The 19,533-nt window shown below is 41.5% G+C and overlaps 1 protein-coding gene and 1 non-coding gene across 13 annotated transcripts in view; one reads left to right on the top strand and one right to left on the bottom strand.

Annotated features, from left to right (window-relative positions):
* The window catches only part of SYNRG (synergin gamma), a 72,291-nt gene that overhangs the window by 46,930 nt on the left and 5,828 nt on the right, over window positions 1-19,533 (top strand). For 9 of the 12 annotated variants that reach the window (XM_031027450.2, XM_081805323.1, XM_031027445.2 and 6 more), the window contains 6 exons: window positions 639-1,586; window positions 10,713-11,306; window positions 12,628-12,791; window positions 13,588-13,641; window positions 14,361-14,457; window positions 16,330-16,478. In XM_031027450.2, the coding sequence (XP_030883310.1) occupies window positions 639-1,586; window positions 10,713-11,306; window positions 12,628-12,791; window positions 13,588-13,641; window positions 14,361-14,457; window positions 16,330-16,478 (2,006 nt within the window). The remainder of the gene's footprint in view (window positions 1-638; window positions 1,587-10,712; window positions 11,307-12,627; window positions 12,792-13,587; window positions 13,642-14,360; window positions 14,458-16,329; window positions 16,479-19,533) is intronic. The other 3 variants (XM_006732695.3, XM_031027447.2, XM_031027448.2) reach the window with 2 other exon arrangements.
* LOC115940727 (U6 spliceosomal RNA) lies at window positions 11,887-11,993 on the bottom strand. Its single transcript, XR_004075460.1, has one exon. It is a non-coding gene; the product is annotated as a U6 spliceosomal RNA (small nuclear RNA).

Below are 19,533 nucleotides of genomic sequence, written 5' to 3'. Positions count from 1 at the left end.
TAAGTAGATACCTTTTCAAAAATTTTCATCAAAGTTCCCTTCAAATTAATGCCTCCATATACTGGAGCAAGACCACAAGATATCTAACAATATGCTTACAGTGCCACGTTGAGCAAAGTGTTTCACATCCTAAATATTAGATGGAGGATTTTTCATAATACCTCATTGGTAACTGTGACATTTTTTTCCTGGTTGATCACCATGTAAAACATTTCATCTTTAAAGGATCATTATTTCAACGTGTGTCTCTTCGGGATCCTCCAGCACGTATTTCTCCTTCCCTTGTGTGCTTGGCTGGCTAGCTGTAGTGAGAAGTCCTGAGAGCAGCGCTTTGGGCCAACTGGAGGACCGGGCACTAGGAGACCTAGCACACTTAGATGAGCAAATGAAACTGACAGTGTTAGGTGTTCTTGGTTTGATTTGTATTTCTTTTGGTATCACTAGCCTTCAAGGTGGAAGCAGATGTGTAGTTTCCAAAGAGATGTTTTGGTAGGGTTTACAGTGTAGTTAAATAATGTCAAGCCGATGAGGGAATAGTCTCTAAAAGTATGCTTGTAATTTAATATGCTGTGCATCATGTGGTTTTCAGCTCAGCATTCTTATTCATTTGGCTGTGTTTTTTTTTTTTTTTCTTTCAGGAGAAAACTTTGCAGAATTCCGATCCGCAGGCACTGATGACGGCTTCACCGATTTTAAAACTGCCGACAGTCTATCACCACTAGAACCACCAACAAAAGACCAAACTTTTCCAGCGGCCTTTCCCTCAGGAGCTATACAACAGAAACAACAAACACAAGTGAAAAGTCCTCTGAACTTAGCAGACCTAGACATGTTTTCCTCTGTTAACTGCAGCAGCGAGAAACCCTTGTCTTTTTCAGCTGCATTTAGTGCATCCAAAGCTGTTTCCACACGACCGCCGCCAGCAGGATCTGCTGCAGCCACGACAGCATTGGCATCAACGAAGATGTCTAGTCTGGCTGATGATTTTGGAGAATTCAACCTTTTTGGGGAATATTCTAGTCCAGCATCTGTTGGGGAGCAGGATGACTTTGCAGATTTTATGGCTTTCAGTAATAGCTCTGTTTCAGCTGAGCAAAAGGCCGATGACAAATACGATGCCCTTAAAGAGGAAGCTAGTCCTGTTCCTCTAACCGGCAGCTCGGGCAGTACAGTGAAGACTGGACAAAACTCAGCTGCTGCGTCTACCAAATATGATGTCTTCAAACAACTTTCTCTGGAAGGATCTGGACTAGGTGGTGAAGAACTGAAAGATAACACTCCTTCAGGAAAAAGTGATGATGATTTTGCTGACTTCCACTCCAGTAAATTTTCTTCCATGAACTCAGACAAATCCCTGAGCGAGAAATCAGTGGCTTTCAGACACACCAAAGAAGACTCTGCTTCGGTGAAGTCCTTGGATCTCCCTTCCATCGGCGGCAGCAGTGTTGGCAAGGAGGACTCTGAAGATGCACTCTCTGTTCAGTTTGACATGAAACTGGCTGATGTGGGAGGAGATCTTAAGCATGTCATGTCTGATAGCTCTTTGGATTTACCAACAGTTAGTGGCCAGCATCCTCCTGCTGCAGGTGAGGAATTGGTGAGATTACTCTGGTGATGGTGATGTAGATTTCAAAGGTGGTTTGGTGGGTGTCGATTTACAGTAGAGTGAGGCTCTGGCTCTTAACCTTTATGAATTTCTAATAACATCTTCGTTGCCAATCCCATTAAAGCAGTGTTAAATTTGATTCTATAGATACTTGGACATATGGATCCCATGAATACTGTGGAATTTAGATTGGATCGCTAAAATATTTTTACTTTCGAAATCGAACACCAACTTGGTGTTAGAGGCACATAAAAATCCACTGCTGAAGGAACCCTACAGCACTAGGAATTTTACAAAGACTTCTGCAGTGTCAGTAATGTTCCTCTATTTCTGTAAGTGAGGTCAGTGTTGCCCTCGCCTTCTCTCTTCTCTTGGGTCTGTTTGGCAGCTGCCAATGTAGTATTCTGTTCGGTTTACAGAAACTGACTCTCGGTAGGCCAAGAAAGTAAAAATGTCTAGCCGCTTGTATTGCAGTTGGCCACGTCCCCACAGGAGAGGAGGGAAAGCTTGTCTGTGGATGTCCTATGTGCCAGAGTCTGGCAAGGAGGAGGGCGTGAGTTGTTAGTGGAATTCAGGTACGGTTTTCGGCCTGAACTCTATGACTGGAAATATTAAATCGTAACAAATCTGTAAATGGTAGAATAGGGTAACTACTAACTTTCTCATAAAATGTTTGAAAACGTCTTACAAGGGAGCCCTCTCTAAACTCTGTATGGATTTACTTGGAGCGGTTTATTCTCTAGTCCAGCTTCCTGTCATAAAAACTAGATTCCCAAGTATCCTCGTTTTTATTTTGGTTTGTTATTTGGTATGTTATGTAGAAAGATAAACCCATTTTGTGGCCTTTAATAATGAGAACTCTCTCAGTATTACTGTATTACTCTAGAGAACGTATTACGCATTTGAAGGGTTTGTTGTGTTTTAACTAGAGAGGGACACACAAGACACTTCCAAGTTTACAGATTGTGGCGGAAACATCAAAGTAATACGGCTTTTGCATATATCAAGTTGGTAAGTCAGAGAACAAAATTGCATCCATCCTTTAGCGACTGAAGTGTCGGAGGTACCCTTGAACAGCGTGCTGGATCAGGAGCAGGTTCTCAGAGGCAGGATGCGTCTCACATGGTGGCTGGCTAGGGCACTGTCCGAGGGAGCGGGCTGTCTGCAGAGCTCCTTGCGCCCCACTGTCTACTTCCTTTTTTTGTACTTTTCCTCAGATGTTTTCCTATTTTTTTTGCTGCTGTTTGTTTGATCGAGTGATTTTGTTTCTCTTTTTTGTATGAGCTGCTTGAGCCACAGTGGTCAGTTGCAAAATGCTCTGTTTTTTGAAAAATATCTGATTTTTATTTAAAAATCTCATGACATGTATACTAGCCTTTTGGACTCCAAAGTTATTAATTAGAAGCTATTTTTCTGAAAGTGAATCTATATTCTTTCATAGTGCCAAGCTAGATGTCTTTATGAGATGAGTCTAAATCAGGTTTGGGATGTCTTTTTCTTTTTCCTTCTTTTTAATTTTTTTCATTTTATTTGGGGAGGGGAGATTTTTTTTTTGACCGAGCTTGTTTTGATTGACCTGTTAAAATAATCTTCTGTGCTCATGTTCTTTTATGTATGTTTGGAACATCCCCAGCTTGGAACCTGTAATGTTCAAGCCAAGTCTCTTCAGTTTGAGGATATTCTCAAAAGCAGATTGTTTCCTCTTTTTGACCTGTAAACCGCCTGTCAGAAAGGAGCAGTATCCCTTTAGAGCGGTTGGTAAAAGGGGTTGATGTCTCACCAATGAGCTATACTGTTGTTGAGCAAAACTGCTGCATACATGTATTGTCGAAGGTAAATGGCAGGGACTTCTTCAATGCAGTTTGGTTTTACTTTAACCTCATGTTGACCACAGTGTCTCTTGCTCTCTTAGTTTGAGGGTTAAAGGTACTTCTTGTTGGAGAAATAAAAAGGGGGCTGATGAAAAGAGAATGAAACCTAGTAGATTGCTATCTCTGGACCTTAATCTTGTTTAGAAACCCTAACTTAACTCTGAAGCGGATACTGTCTCTTTTAACTCCTGCTATAATTCTTTGTATGGAAGGTAGATAATACTAATAACATTGCCTGATTTCTCTGCATATTATTACATTTAACCCTTTGAGCCCTTGCTGCATATAATTTCAACTAGGCTGCTTTTGTCCCCACCACCAAATTTAATCTCTCTGGCACTGAAGCATCTTGATGTGCAGTCCTTACAATCATCTGGTTTTGTTGGCAGCAAGAGCTTACCCTCATTTGTGCCACTCTCAAAGGGTTAGCAAGACTTCTGTAGCTAGCTACCTACCTACCTGTAAAGTAGCTCTTCTTTGACATTGAAAATCGTTGTATTTTAATCAGCGCCTTATTATTAGTATTTTTTTTTTTGGCTGCTTTTCTGATGTCTTTTTTTTCAATTTAGACATTTTCTGTGTGAATGTGCCTTTTCAAACTTGCTTTGGTATATTCCTCTGCAAATACTGATCTGCATGCTTATTCTGATGACTTCTTTTCCAGCTCTTCTGTACCACTCTCTTTTGTGATCTGTAAGTCCTATGTTAATAAATAATTCTTTGGCATATTTTGAAAGTGTGGGGATGTGTGTAATTTGTACTTTTTCAGGGTTAGACCAGAGAAATACCTGGTCCGTATCAAGTGAAAAGCAATAGCACCTCCTGTGATTAGAGGGTCTTTCCCTTTTGTTTTGTTTCTTCAAATACCTTTCTCCTAAGAAAGTATTGGTTTAGCCTTTGCCCCTTATAATTCCATTGATAGAAATTTTTAACATGGCACTGGATTAAAACATTAACTTTAACCTTACACTATGCAATAGGAAAAGTTTACTCCTTTCTTCTAGTGAAAAAACGGAGTAGATCTTATTGCTTAGTAAACATGACAGAGCCTGTCTCCAAGACAAGAGAGGGAGCAGCTGAGGGGACAAATCTAAGAGTTGAGTGTTGGGGACAGGGGATACATCTGTTAATAACTAGATACCTGTAAGTTTGACTGAAAATAAATCATGAAATGGTATTGAGATGGACTTCTGAGCACAGTACATGAAAACTGAATTTAAATTGATAATCTCTGTAATGGAGAGTGTTCAGTGTTAATATCAGGAAGTCTTCAGGACTGAATTCAGTGTGAGTCTGAAATGGGCACTTGGGCTCTAATTGTAGAGCATGTTCTTTCCAGCTTCAGAATGTATCATGAAGCCACCCTGAGTCTTTTTTTTTTTTTACACTCATAGTCCATAAAGGAAGTTCTTTTTTTTAAAGATTTTATTTATTTATTTGACAGAGAGAGACACAGCAAAAGAGGGAACACAAGCAGGGGGAGTGGGAGAGGGAGAAGCAGGCTTCCCGCCGAGGAGGGAGCCTGATGTGGGGCTCGACCCCAGGACCCTGGGATCATGACCTGAGCGGAAGGCAGCTGCTTAACGACTGAGCCACGCAGGCACCCCCATAAAGCAAGTTCTTAAAACAATTTTAGGGGATGTCCTCAAAGTAAGCTTTAAACCACTTTCCTTTTTAAGAAAACAATTCTAGAAAGACACATAAAAGTTAGCAATAAGAGAATGCCAAGTTTGGAAAATATTTTTTCCATTTTAGAGTATATTAAATAGCAAAAAACCTTGGGAATATTATTTATTTTTTTTATCATAAACCCAAGACCAGTAAAGACCTTGGAAAAAAAGATTGTTTCCACGGTTGACTTTTTTTTTCCTTATATTTTGAGATTTTAGTTCTTTGTTCTTTTTTAAAAATTTGAGGCAGACAGGAAATTAAACCATTAGATGAGGATTTTGAATAGGATTCCAGAGAGATCACTCACAGTATCTGAAATAGGCCATTTGAGAAAGAAAAGAGTTGCATATTGGGGTTTGGATTAATTCAAAGAAAAGCTGAGTCTGCCATTCAAATTACTATGTTTGGATAAATATATTATGTCTTAATTATGATGTGTGCTGCAAACTAAATTGGAAGAAAGAGATCTTGGTGTAGCCTCCATATAGTGATGATACCAACTGCCCTTTATTTAGGATTTTCTTGTGCCATATTTAAAACCAATCTTGTGGCTTTGGTGAGGAAATTCCTTTGTCAATGGAATTATCTAATGCTAGATTGGTCCATCTGGGACTGCTTTATTTTGCCCTTTCTGCATTTATCTGAACAGGCTGCAGAAAATAACTAACTATAACTGTGTGTAAAACATAATCACGTTCATTTAATAATATAATAATATAAACTTGTAATAAAGACTTGAAGAACTCTATGCTATAGGTTCAAACAAACAAAAAATACTGTTCTGTTTACTCCTATGTCAAGTAAAGTAATACAGCTAGTGCTTGATGTCATATATCAGTGCCTGAGAAATTATACAAGTGTATTCATATTCTACAATCACTCGATTGTTCACATTAAAATCTCTGCTGATTTTTAAAAGTAGCAGATGAACATGAAGGGGACACTGGCAGTATCGAAGAAGCCGGGCTAAATCCTAAAATAACTCAAAATCAAATTATTTTCTTTTTAAAGAGTTGCTTCTAGCTTTGTTTTCCATCAGTTGAATTCTTTTGATAAGTTGTTTTGGAAAATGTTGGCCAATGGCTTTGAAAGCATGATAAGGTCACGGGCATAAGAGGGTCTTTTGGGTGCTGCCCTCTCTCTTGCATGGCCATAAGGCCCCACCTACAGTTGCCATCTTCTGTCCTCATATGGTGGGTTTTTTAATGAGATTTTTCATGATGACCATGAGCAGTCCCACTGTATGGTTGATCCTTGAACAACATGGGGGTTGTTGCCCCCAGTGTGGTCCAAAAATCCCCATACAGCTTTTGACTAATAGCCTACTGTTGACCAGAAGCCTTACTGATAATATAAAGTCAATTAACACATATTTTGTATGTTATATGTATTAGGTATTATAATAAAGTAAACTAGCAAAAAGAAAATGTTACTAAGAAAATCACAAGGAAGAGAAAATACATTTACAGTGCTAAACTGTATTTATTTTTTTTAAACTCCACGTATAAGTGGACCTGTGTGGTTCAAACCCGTATCATACAAGAGTCAACTGTATATCCTGAAACTCTTCCTTGGCCTTCCAGCCCCTTCTGACTTAAAATATCCCCAGAATAGCTGCTTTTCTGTGTTGAACTTGAAAGCACTGGTGCAGAAACGTGGGCATACTTACAGATAGTGTGGGTATCATTTAAACCATAGATTTCTGTGAGTCGGGACAAAGGAAGAATGGGAGGTTTCTATGCAGATTAGGGAACATTAGAAGGCAATTATACCACAGCATTTTGTAGCCTGTCATACTCACACTGTGATCACTTTCATTCCTCTTTTCTTGAACAACTAACTCTCCGAGTGTTTGAGACTTCCAGGACATAGCCAGGTTCTATAGTTAATAGAGCATGTGAAGGTAGAACAGGGTCAGGGGTGGAAAGAAGTTGAGATGTATGAATATTTCATGGTTTGCTTTGGCATGTGAAGTTTGGATTAAATCACTATTGGAAATTAAAAGATATTTCTTCCTTAGTCCCATAAACATTTTTATTGCTATATAAAACCCTGGAGAATAGTGGACTTTGCACATGTATCCTTTCTGCTTTTTTCTAAACTCCCTTCTCAAAAGCCAGGAACTTAATCACCTGGGCATATGCTTACTGCTTTAGAAAATTTCCATGGAAATCGGTATGGCCTTTGCGTCGTGTAGTGGCGGCTCACATTCTTTGTTCCAAGAAATATCTTGTTTTTGTCTTCAGCATCCGTTCAGAGGGGATTTGCACAGAGGTTATGGAAGAGACTGCTAGGGTTACTTGCCAGCATAAGCAAGAAATCCATGTCTTGATTTGAGCTCCATGATGGAAAGGAGCTCGCCTACTTGATTCCTCTGGCCTTTGTAATAGGACATTCCTGGTTGCCAACAAATACCAGTATTACAGCACACAATTTGGCCTATTATCTGTGTGCAATTGCTGTTCAACCTAGCACAGCCCCAGAGCTCTCCAGGAGAACTGGAAATACAGTAGTGATTCTCTTTTCATTTTATTGCATCCATTCTGTTTTCTTTTTCCTGTTTCTCCCGCAATTTTCAGAATTCAGCTCTCAAATGAAAAACCCATCTATAGAAACTTCAGCGATTACAAAATGTGGGTTATTCCACATCATTTTTCCAGACAGGGTTTCCATCACTTACGTTGTGGGACTTACAGCAGCTTTAATATTTTGAAAACCATCACACAGTAATACATGTAATTTGACTGCTTAGAAAATGTAGACTTGTTAACATGGGAAATGAGAAATTTTCTTGGTTTAACCTTCCCTCAGTGAACTGATTTACTACATTTTTCTTAGAAAATGGCTTACTAAGATTCCCCATTCCAGAAAATACTACTCAGTTTTTATATTATTTAAAAATGCTAAGACTTAGAAAGACAGTGTTCTCATTTTCCTTACGTAATTCAGTGTTAGTACTTCCTTATGTGTTCAAATGCATTGCACTTCAGTAAATTTTTTTTTTACACTCTAGTAGCCAGTGAATAAGCAAAGTAAAATTTTAAAATCAACGTTGAGGCTGGATTTTGGTATATCTTGTATATTTACTCTTCTTTTTTTATTATAAATTTTTTTTTAATCTTTCATTTGGTCATTTCTGTAAATTGCTCCAAAAGGCAAAATGTTATGCCTCTCATTTTTAATAAAAGTAAGGTTTGTTGAAGATCTGTAGTATTATAAAAATATTTAAAAGCTCTTCAGCTAACGTAATCCCTTATTGTTTATAATGCCTTTTACCTGATTATATTACAATCATTTCTGTTTTGTTTTTTTCTTAAACCCTTGTTTTTTTCTTACTGCATAATTGCGCAAAAGAGTCTTTTTATTAACGTAGCAACTGGGTTGTGGTTTTTGAACTAGAGCTTAACTTTTCATTAAATTTACCTTTGGTCTTTGGGAAAATTGCTACCCTTTTAGTAGATGAGATTCTTGGAGCAGTTAATAATACAGCTTCCCCAAAAAGCTTTCTAGTAGGGTCTGATAATAAAAAATACCCATGTTGTGAGACATTTTTCTGAATGCACCCCTTGGAGACGACTCTCATGTTTAACTGCATCTGCCTCCTGATTGCAGTTCACCTCATTTGAGTCAGGGCACCTGCTGATCCCTTTCATTATTTGGGGGAGGGGTGGGAGGGACAAAACACTACAGCCAGACTCCAAGAAGGCATTTTTTTGTCTGGGGCCTCTTTTTATTCATTCTAAACTGTACATTTCTCACCTGAATCTTTCTTTCCCCCTCCTGTTTAACCAGCCAGATTTGAAGGGTGCCGTTCACACCACAGAGGTTTAAAATACACTGTTCTGTGAAAGTTATCTGCTTTTTGCTGGTTCGCCTTTTGTGTAATCCACGGTTTTCCACTTTTATTATTTAGTGCCCATTTCCTAATTGAGTTGAAAGAGAAAGAGAGAGGTTTGGAGTCTACTCTTAGAAGAGCTGTGGAAATGTCAGGAATCCCTTCATCCTCAGGGGAAGACAGACACAAGGACCTAGTGTGGTTCACCTATTGACTTAGTCAGCAAAACCTGGGTCACAGGACTTTCGAGCATTGCCTTGCCAACCACGCTTGCGGTGGTGAGAGAGAGGGAGTCTCGGCCTGGCCCGCGGAGCGGGAAATGAAACTCAGCCGGTCAGCCAGACTGGACGGGCGGCCCGCGGGAGGCGCGGCTCCGCAGCCTCAGCTGCTTTGCTCTTTGAAAACAGGCAGGAAACTCCCCCCAATTAAGACCATTAAAAGGATGAGTTGACATTTCATTTGTACTCTGAAATAATTCCATTTTAGGCCCTAAGGCAGCAACTAAATGTCAGATGGAGGCCGGCGGCCGCTGTGCTGTGTACAAGGCCCGCTCTCGCGCATTGCTCCCCAGGCGCTGAGCCGGGACCTCTACAAGCGTCACAGCACCGCCCTTCCAAGGCAATGGTCGGCTAGGTTTACGGAGAAGCAAACCAAAGTTATGAGAACTGTTAAATAACTTGTGTCGTGTCACGCAAGCAGTAGGTGGCACCGTGCAATTGAACCATGATCTGTCTAAATCAAAAAGCTACATTCTTGGGGCACCTGGGTGGCTCGGCCAGTTAAGCCTCCGACTCTTGATCTCAGCGCAGGTCTTGATCTCAGGGTCATGAGTTCAAGCCCCACATTGGGCTCCACGCTGGACATGGAGCCTACTTAAAACAAAATCTTACATTCTCTCTGCTGTTTTATGCTACCTCTTAAATTCTTTAAACGAATAAGACTGCTTTGTAAAATGAGTCTTCTGCCCCAGCATTTCTTTTTCTTCTTTCTTTTCTTTTTTCTTTTTTTAATGAGGGGCTGATACATTGTTGAAGGAGAAACAGGAACCCACCAGAACCCAGAAGTTTGATTCTATTTTTTAGAGGCTAAAGTAGATTAGATTGATTTTTTTTCTTTCCTCATACTCCATCACAGCAGTGTGGCGTCCATATTGACAATAACAACTAGGTAAGTAACTGCTTAATTAAAATCTTACCTTTGATCTTGCCTGAGACAGAGACTCCTAAGAATGGGTTAAAAGTTAGGTAACATTATTTTCACTTCACTTTTGAGAAATTGTCAGTTTTTAAGTCATTTGTCATGTACGTTTAATATGTCCGTGTGTTAAAGGAACTTTTCCCAACCAAGTCAAGATGAAAGGGACCAGTTTTAGGCAGGGAGTATTGTAAGTACATTTTAAAGTTTATATGTGAACAGTTTATTAAATGACCTGAACCATGTCATACACTGGTAGATGATATTCCTGTCTTTTTATAGTAATGTTTACATAAAAAAAAAAAATGGCTCTTTGTAACTAAATATAAATGCCAACTCAAAGCTAATGTGGGTTTTTAAAGATCAGATTTTACAGCCCGATTCCTTTAATTTTAGTACAAGCTCTAAATTTAGTTAACTCCAGCATAGCATAAAACTAATCAAATATGCTAGACATTTTGCTTCTGCAGAGTTTAGGGCATTTTGCCTAAATCACGAGCTTGCCTCTAATCGTGGGGTCTTATTTCCCTTTCAGATATAGAGGACTTAAAATATGCTGCTTTTGGAAACTACAGTAGCAATTTTGCAGTGAGCACACTTACGAGCTATGACTGGTCAGACAGGGATGATGCGTCTCAGGGCAGAAAACTCTCTCCATTTGTCCTCTCAGCAGGAAGCGGGTCCTCCTCAGCTGCCTCAGTTCTTCAAAAGAAAGAGACTTCATTTGGCAGTTCCGAAAACCTCACCATGACCTCTCTCTCCAAAGTAACAACCTTCGCAAGTGAAGATGCTCTTCCAGAGACCGCCTTCCCAGCTTTTGCCAATTTTAAAGATGTGATTCCTCAGGCCAGTGAGCAAAAGGAATATGAAAGTGGGGAATATAAAGATTTCACAAGACAGGACTTGCCAACAGCCGAATGGAGCCAGGAGACCACCTGTCCGAGCCCAGCTTCCAGCAGCACTTCTCACGACACCCCCAAAGAGTGTTCAGATGACTTTGGAGAGTTTCAAAGTGAAAAGCCCAAAATCAGCAAATTTGACTTTTTGGTGGCCAATTCACAGAGCAAAATGAAATCCAGTGAAGAAATGATCAAAAGTGAGCTGGCGACCTTTGACCTTTCTGTTCAAGGTGAGTAGCTTTTGGTGTAGACTATTGTACTCTATGGTCTTTTCGGAGCTCGGTGCAAATCCATGACTAAGGCCTGGAAAAGCAGCCCAACCCTTATGCACTGATATTTAAAGATGTTCTTTCATACGAATAAAAAGTTGGCCTCTGGTTTAGAGGGAAATAGATTTTGCAGCCTCTGAAGTCAGGGTCTGTTACACATAGCTGTAAAAAAGGTTTGCAGCTGAACTGAAGGCAAGCCAGTATCCCTCAGATAATTGCTTTTGGGGCTAAAAACAAACATAGCTCAGAGTCTGTTGTTCATTAGCATGTTGGCTAGAGGGGTACTGTGTTAAAAGAGCCAGAGAAATGGATCTGATCCACTTGTGGGCAAGTTAGCTCCACTCCTACTCCCTGGCCATGGACGGTATTTTTTAATCCAGAGACTGCAACGTGGTAGCCATGGATCTGGATCCGGTCTTCAGACTTTTGATTGAGCCACACAGAAGGTTTTTTAATGTGTGGAACAGTTGCCAGTGTATAAGAATCATGAGATTTCCTAGTCTAGATTTCTAGCTTTTTTTTTTTTAATTTTTTATTGTTAAAAAGTATGGAACGCTTCACGAATTTGCGTGTCATCCTTGCGCAGGGGCCATGCTAATCTTCTTTGTATCGTTCCAGTTTTAGTATATGTGCTGCCGAATCGAGCACTAGATTTCTAGCTTTTCTTGAAAAGTTGTCCTGTCTGACACTACTAAGCCTGTGTCTCCCCTTTTGACAATCCCATGGGGCTGAGTAGCACTCTGACAGATGGGACGCGCTGTCCCGGTGTCACAGGCCCACCACTTCTTGTCTCCGGCTGACCTACTTCAGTCATTTACTTGACCTGCCTACTCCCCAAAGGCATTTGAGTGTGCCCTTCCTGCTTTAAGCCCATCCTGACCAAAGGCATCATTGATTTCTGTTGGATTGGGGGTAGGTAGGAGCTCGGTGCAAATCCATGACTAAGGCCTGGAAAAGCAGCCCAACCCTTATGCACTGATATTTAAAATGCTCTTTATTGCACACTTAACAGACTACAGTGCAGGGTACACATCACTTTTACATGCACATTTGACTCACCTTATTGCAATACTCGCTTTATTGACGTGGTCTAGAACCAAATGCACACTCTTCCTGAGATATGCCTGGATAGCTTGCCAGAGAAGAATAAACAAGGACTGTGTTTCTGAATGCTTCATGACATAAGCATCTAAAGAAGAGAGGGTCGTGTTAGCAAGGAAAAGCCTTGGCTTGAATTAATCTGAGTGATGAGGACCTTTGACCGTGCCATCCACTTCTCCAGGATCACACAAAAGGAGTTTGAGCCTTGGTGATAAAGAAATAAGCCGTTCTTCTCCCTCTCCGGCTTTGGAGCAGCCTTTCAGAGACCGTTCCAACACTCTTAGTGAGAAGCCGGCCCTGCCTGTCATCCGTGACAAGTACAAAGATCTGACAGGAGAGGTGGAGGTGAGTAGGGGAGTTTCCTCCAGGGGGCAGGTCGAAGACCAGCCGTGCACTGAGGGCCTCAAGAAAAGATACTTATGGGGAAGCGGGGGCAGAAAGTCACAAGGAACCAGACATAAAATATTTAATTAGAGGGAGAGCATGGTAACATTAGCCCTGGATGAAAATACTTCTCAGATGGGACATCTGCCAAAAGTTGTCAGTGACCCTAAAATTGAAATTATTCATGAGACTTCACAAGGACGAAAGTGTTTAAAGGAACTTTTCTTTGAGCGCTTAGACTTTATCGTTTTAGACTTAGCGAACGTTAAAACGTCAAAATAGAGGAGAGGGGGAAAATGTTCCGGATCTTTGTTTGTTGGCTGCGTCTTAGTCCCACACTGTCTTCCTCCCACAGCCAATGCTCTTAACTCTCCGCCTTGGCCCTCCTTGTCACTCATACGCGCACAGTGACCTAGCTGTGGCGCGGAAAGCCGGTGGTTTAGGGTTGGCTCTCGTACGAAACATCTATGTGGTGAGCACCTTTGACGCAGTTTACGCTATTACTAGAACAAATGAGGCAACATTTACAGAGGGAAGCTGCTACAAAACATTTCCCTCAGATTCGCAAATCCTGTGCTCAGAAGTTACACGTATTAATAATTTTGAATAGTCATTAGTGGTTTCAAAAGATAAACTGTGCTTGAAGTAGAGTGGTTTTAATAAAAAGGAAAGTCTTCTAGTGCTCTTTAAATGGACAGAAGTCATCTCTGATTCTGGCCTTTCTGGTTTAACCCGGTTCTTGTTATAAATTTCACAGGAGAATGAGAGATATGCATACGAATGGCAGAGATGCCTGGGGAGTGCCCTAGATGTGAGTATGTCATTTTTGTGGTGCTTACATGCATGTAAGTGCTGTCTTGTGCCATTTTGCCTTCTTTTGGTTCATTCGAATGGACAGAGGAAAACCCGAGGAGAGCCCTCCCTCAATGGCCTCGTGCAAAGGGAAGCTCTATGGAAAGTCAGATAGCTTAAAGGAGGCTTCTTTCACATATATGATAGCAAACACTGGCTCATTTGTCACTTGTGTCCTCACCTGTCCCTGTGTTTAAAAAATAACAAAGTGATATCATTAACACTGCCTAAATTAAAATAGTATTTAAAGAGCCTCTCTCTTTTTTTTTTTTTTTAAGATTTTATTTATTTATTTGAGAGAGAGAATGAGACAGAGAGAGAGAGCATGAGAGGGGGGAGGATCAGAGGGAGAAGCAGACCCCCTGCTGAGCAAGGAGCCTGATATGGGACTCGATCCCGGGACTCCAGGATCATGACCTGAGCCGAAGGCAGTTGCTTAACCAACTGAGCCACCCAGGCGCCCTAAAGAGCCTCTCTCTTTTCCAGAGAAATGGAGGATTGTTTCTTCAGGGTTAAAGTTAAGTTCTCAGATTCGTGTCCGCATAGTCATAAACATCTATCAGCCTGTCGTGCTTTTTCACACCTCCTGGCTTCTCCGTTGGGTTTTCTCCTAATAGGAAATTGATTTGCAGTGACTATTCTCGATTATCTAAGGTGATGTGATTTCATTTCCCGTAGGTCATTAAGAAGGCAAATGATACTTTAAATGGAATCAGTAGTAGTTGTGTGTGCACAGAAGTAATCCAGTCAGCTCAAGGCATGGAGTATTTATTAGGTATGTTCTTTTGTGTTTTACTTATTCAAAATCTTGACACTTCACAATATTTTCAGTTTTCCCTTACGTTAAGTATTTTAACCTAGATCTTTCAAGCTACATGTGACTTCACTAAGTAGCATCTGCATTTGTAGGTAAGATGCTTAAGTCACAGAAACAATTGTTTGACTTCAGGTCCCTGTGGCGAAGTTTCTAAGTCCTTATACACATACCAGCAACAGTGTAAACTTGGGTCTGCATTACTGGTTTATCAAAGAACCTGACCTAGATGAGGCATTAGAATGAAATCCTTGTGGGGGCGCCTGGGGTGGTTCCGTCAGTTAAGCGTCCCAACTCCTGATCTCAGCAAAATTCTTGGGTCTCCAATTAATGCCTTACCACGCTCATGCTCTGTCGATTCTTCCTCTGTACCCCTTAATGACTTCACAGATTCCTTACCTCCCTGACCATCTTCAGCTATTAAATGTCCTAGTCCAACTTGAGACCCCAGTCTCTGTCCAGTCCAGTGTTGCTCTCCTCCTGAAGTTTATGCTTGGCCATGGCCAGAGCCACGTGCGCTGGACCCTAGTCGTTTTCAGATCTCTGCTCAGGTGCCACCTTCTGAGTGAGGTCTTCCCTGGCCTCCCTTTCTCATAACTGTGTCCCCTAACCCTACCCTTGCACTTCCTGTCCCTTTCCCTGCTTGATGTCTCCTTTGCCCTGTCGCCTTTAATAGCTTGTATATTTTACTTATTTTTGCTGATGATCTCTTTCCCTCCCTGGAATGAACCTCCAGGAAGGGAGTGATTCGGTCTGTTTTGAGCCCTGCTGTGCCTCTAACACCTCGACCCGTGCCTGGCACACGGTAGTCCCTCAGACGTGCGCTGGCCGAGCAGGCGGTAAAGGGATGCGATCTCTCCTTCGCTTCTGCCGCCTCGCTCTAGCTCCTGCCCCCTGCTCAGTCAGGCACAGCCCCACTGCACAGACAGACCAGTAGGAGGGTGCCTGTCTATCCTTGTCTAGATTTCCTGGTATCTGTGAAAGATTGTCTTAGAAGCCCCCTCCCTTGGCTTAGGGTAAGCAGTCATTCCTGCCCTTCCTCTGGGGAAAGAAGAGGAAAAGCAGAGCGCTGTACCCCAGCTCCTGGTGCCCTACTCTGAAGACCCCCTGGAATTCCTCCAGTCCTGTCTTCTAGAGGCTTGGGGGGAAGTTGGGCATGTGTCTGGTGGCTGTCCTTAGAAAGTGAAGATACTTGGCACCTTTCATCCTGGCTGGAAGAATTCAGCCACAATTCAGAGACCACAGGAGAGGAACCATCCTATGTTCTGTTAAGTATATATAAAAGATGCATGAAGCCACAGGGTTTGTAAATCATTGGGCATTCAGAGAAGTGAAATATTTCTTAATTACTTTGTGATGATGTTGACATTCAGATTCTTCTAGGCTTTTGATGTTCCCATTTTCTGCCAGTTTAATGGGATTTCCCAACTTAAACAGATGGACTTATAAAGAAGCCAGAAAAAAATGAGTTAATACTTCCGTAGTGTCTCTTGTTCTCCGGGGACTGTTCTAAGCCTTTTACAGTATTAACCCATTTAATCCTCTCTGGTGAGGTGCTTTTATTATCCCCATTTTACAGATGAAGAAAGTAAGGTCCAGAGAGGTTATGTGACTTGCCCAGAGTGACACAGCTAGTAAGTGGCAGAGCCGGGATTTGAACCCAGGTAGTGTAGTGGTGCTGTGAGCTCTTACACTGCAGCACTGTGTAGACTGGTCGCAGGGAGTAGTACATTATAGTCCATATTTCCAGCTAAGATACCAGCAAGCGGTAGTGGGGCCCTGTGCTGCCCGTCTCTGCACTCCCCGCCCTCACCTGGCGCTCTCACCCTGCAGGTGTTGTTGAGGTGTACAGAGTGACCAAGCGCGTGGAGCTCGGGATAAAAGCCACCGCAGTGTGCAGTGAGAAGCTCCAGCAGCTGCTGAAGGACATCGATAAAGTATGGAATAACCTCATTGGCTTCATGTCCCTGGCCACACTCACGGTAAGGCCGGTAGACACTCAGCACTTGCTTTCCTTTCCAGAAACCTCAGTGGTAAAGCGAAGTGTACGTTCCTGCGGCGGCACTTCCTGCAGTATGAAGGTGAGGTGCCTGCTGGATCGTGGGACTTATGGTGAAGGAAGGAGATCAGTGTACTGTTAGCTGAATAGCACCAACTTGGCTTCTTGCTAGCCCCCGGGCCTGCGGTGCCACAGAAATCAAGAGCATAGGAAAACATTCACTCTGTCAACATCCTGCTGCTTCTTTTTTTCCCAAATTTTATTCATTTAAATAATCTCTCCACCCAACGTGGGGCTCAAACTCACAACCCCAAGATCGAGAGTCTCACGCTCTTCCGCCTGAGCCAACCAGGCACCCCGTCTGCATCCTTCTTAAGTCACATACATAGACACGCATTTTGCAGAGCCTCAGTGAGTTCCTGTGTTTGCTCTTCTAGTTCCGAATGGCCCCATATGTGTCCTTTTAAAAGCTGAGCAACACACGTTGTTGCTGTCCTGTGGTTCATTTAGCCTCTTTACTTGCTTAGGTCTTTGGATTATTTCCACTTCTTCCTGTTGTGAATAGTTCCATCTGAATCTCATTAAACAAATGACTGTTTATCCTCTCTGGGATATAGTTCCTCCAAGTGGACTTAAAAGGTAGGAACGTGTGTTTGCACACGTGCGTGCGTTCATACGTAGCTGTTGTTACTTTTCTTGTGTGGCTTTCCAGAGAGCTTGGGCTAGTGGGCAGTGCTTCCAACAATATATAAGTGTACTTTTCTTTACACTGTGTTCCAGCTTTCTTTGTCCGCCACTTCATTTAGCAAGTGTGTAGTGAGTCCCTAAAGGTGTTTTGTTTTCTTTGTTTTGTTTTGTTTTGTTTTTAAAGATTTTATTTTTAAGTAATCTCTACACCCAATGTGGGGTTTGAACTCACAACCCCAAGATCAAGAGACACACACTACTGACTGAGCCAGCCAGGCGCCCCCCTCCAGGTGTTTTTATGTTTCATTCATTTCGTAGAGGCTCTGCAGTATTCCAAAGGATAATTTACTCTATTTCCTTTATGTGTAAGTTGATCATCTATCTGTTTTGACCGTTTGATCATCTATTCAATGAAATACTGTTATTAACCTTACATATTTCATATTTGTAATAGATTTATATATACACACAGACATAGACTGGCAAGCTTATATCTGTTATTTTCTTCATCTTCTATTTTCCCTTCGTTTTCCATTTCATTGGGCAAAACTATTTTATTTTTATATATTCATACCTATTCAGTTTGTCTCTGATAATATCCTTTATTTCACAATAGTCAGAAATTTATCTTCCTTCCACAGCTGGAATAAATATGCTATTCCATTTTCTTCCTTTCTCTTTTCCCCCTCACATATAACTCTGTGACCCATCTGAGCGGGCCCGCAGCCGTGGGGTGGGAAGCGGTTCTTACCGTGCTGTGCTGATAGGCAGGCGGACACCAACTCTCCCAACAACATGCCTTCAACAGCGGATCTTCTCACCATTGTTATGTTGCTTCTGGTTTGTAATATTAAGTTTTTTTTGTTCTTTTTTTTAGATTTTATTTATTTATCCGACAGAGAGAGACACAGTGAGAGCAGGATCACAAGCAGAGGGAGAGGGAGAAGCAGGCTTCCCGCTGAGCAGGGAGCCCGATGCGGGGCTCGATCCCAGAATCCTGGGATCATGACCTGAGCCGAAGGCAGACGCTTAACGACTGAGCCATCCAGGCCCCCCTGTAATATTAAGTTCTTAAAGAGTTTAAATCATTTCCAAAATCTCTATTTTGTTCCCTTGGACTATTTTTCAATTTATAGCCTAAAATCATACAGTGTGGGTAATTATGTTTAAAAAATACAGTTCTGGCCAGTACAATAAGAAATGAAGTATAAATATTTGAAAAGAGATAAAATTATGTTTATCTGGTGATATGAAATACAGAAATCTGAATTCAAGAGGTTAAATTTATTGAGTTTGGCAAAAACTCATAGCATTCTTACATATTAATCGTAGCTAGAAAGTATAATAAAAATGGGAACCTCAGTTTTCTTAATGTATTAAATCACTCAGGTCCTTATCACTTCTGACTGCATCGCTAGAGTTGCTGGTTCATTTTGTTATCCCTTATCGATCTGTCCTGCACACCCTCCCAGCCTGTTCTTTCTGAAATGCCAGTCTAGTCGTGTCATTTAAATCCCATTTAAAATCCTGCAGTGTGCCTGTGCATCCTTCTCTGCTTTTCCTCCAAATAAATGGAAAATAAAGATTAAAAAAAAAAAAAAAAAAAATCCTGCAGTGGGCTCTCCATAGTCTTCAGGATCAAGTTTCAACTCCTTAGCTCAATATATAAGGCCTTTTCCATCCCTTGGACTGCCTTTGCCTCTTTCTCTGTTAGACTGCTTTTCCCTCTGGACTCTGCATTGCTTCTCCCAGAAGTCATTCCAAAAAGCCCTTCAGTCTGAATTTGATGCCCTTCCTGTGTGTCCACAGCCACATTTCCCTCTGTCCGAGCACTTAACGTGCCTGTTGATAATCTTGTGTTTGCTTGGTTCTTGCCTGCTAGGTTGTCCGCTCCTTAAAAGCCAGACCGTGTCCTTTATTTCTTTGTGTTCTAATGCAATATTTGGTGGGACTTTGTACGTGTTGTTTTATACCCTTTTGAGCCTTCCAATTTTGTTCAAACTAGATATACACTTTTTATACCTCATAATGTTAATAACTGGTTTAAATTTTTTAAATAAATGGATAAGAAAAATGAAACAGGGGAAGAAGAAAGGAGGGAAGATAATATAAAGCCAGGAATGAAGTTAAGTATACAAAAGTGCGTGCTTTTAGGGCGCCTGGGTGGCTCAGTTGGTTAAGCGACTGCCTTCGGCTCAGGTCATGATCCTGGAGTCCCTGGATCGAGTCCCGCATCGGGCTCCCTGCTTGGCAGGGAGTCTGCTTCTCCCTCTGACCCTCCTCCCTCTCATGCTCTCTGTCTCTCATTCTCTCTGTCTCAAATAAATAAATAAAATCTTTAAAAAAAAAAA

The sequence above is a fragment of the Leptonychotes weddellii genome, chromosome 15 (assembly GCF_054177405.1).
Source record: "Leptonychotes weddellii isolate Sample4059 chromosome 15, ASM5417740v2, whole genome shotgun sequence".
Classification (NCBI taxonomy): domain Eukaryota; kingdom Metazoa; phylum Chordata; class Mammalia; order Carnivora; family Phocidae; genus Leptonychotes; species Leptonychotes weddellii.
Note: the sequence above shows the minus strand (reverse complement) of the source record. Positions and strands in the feature narration are given on the sequence as shown.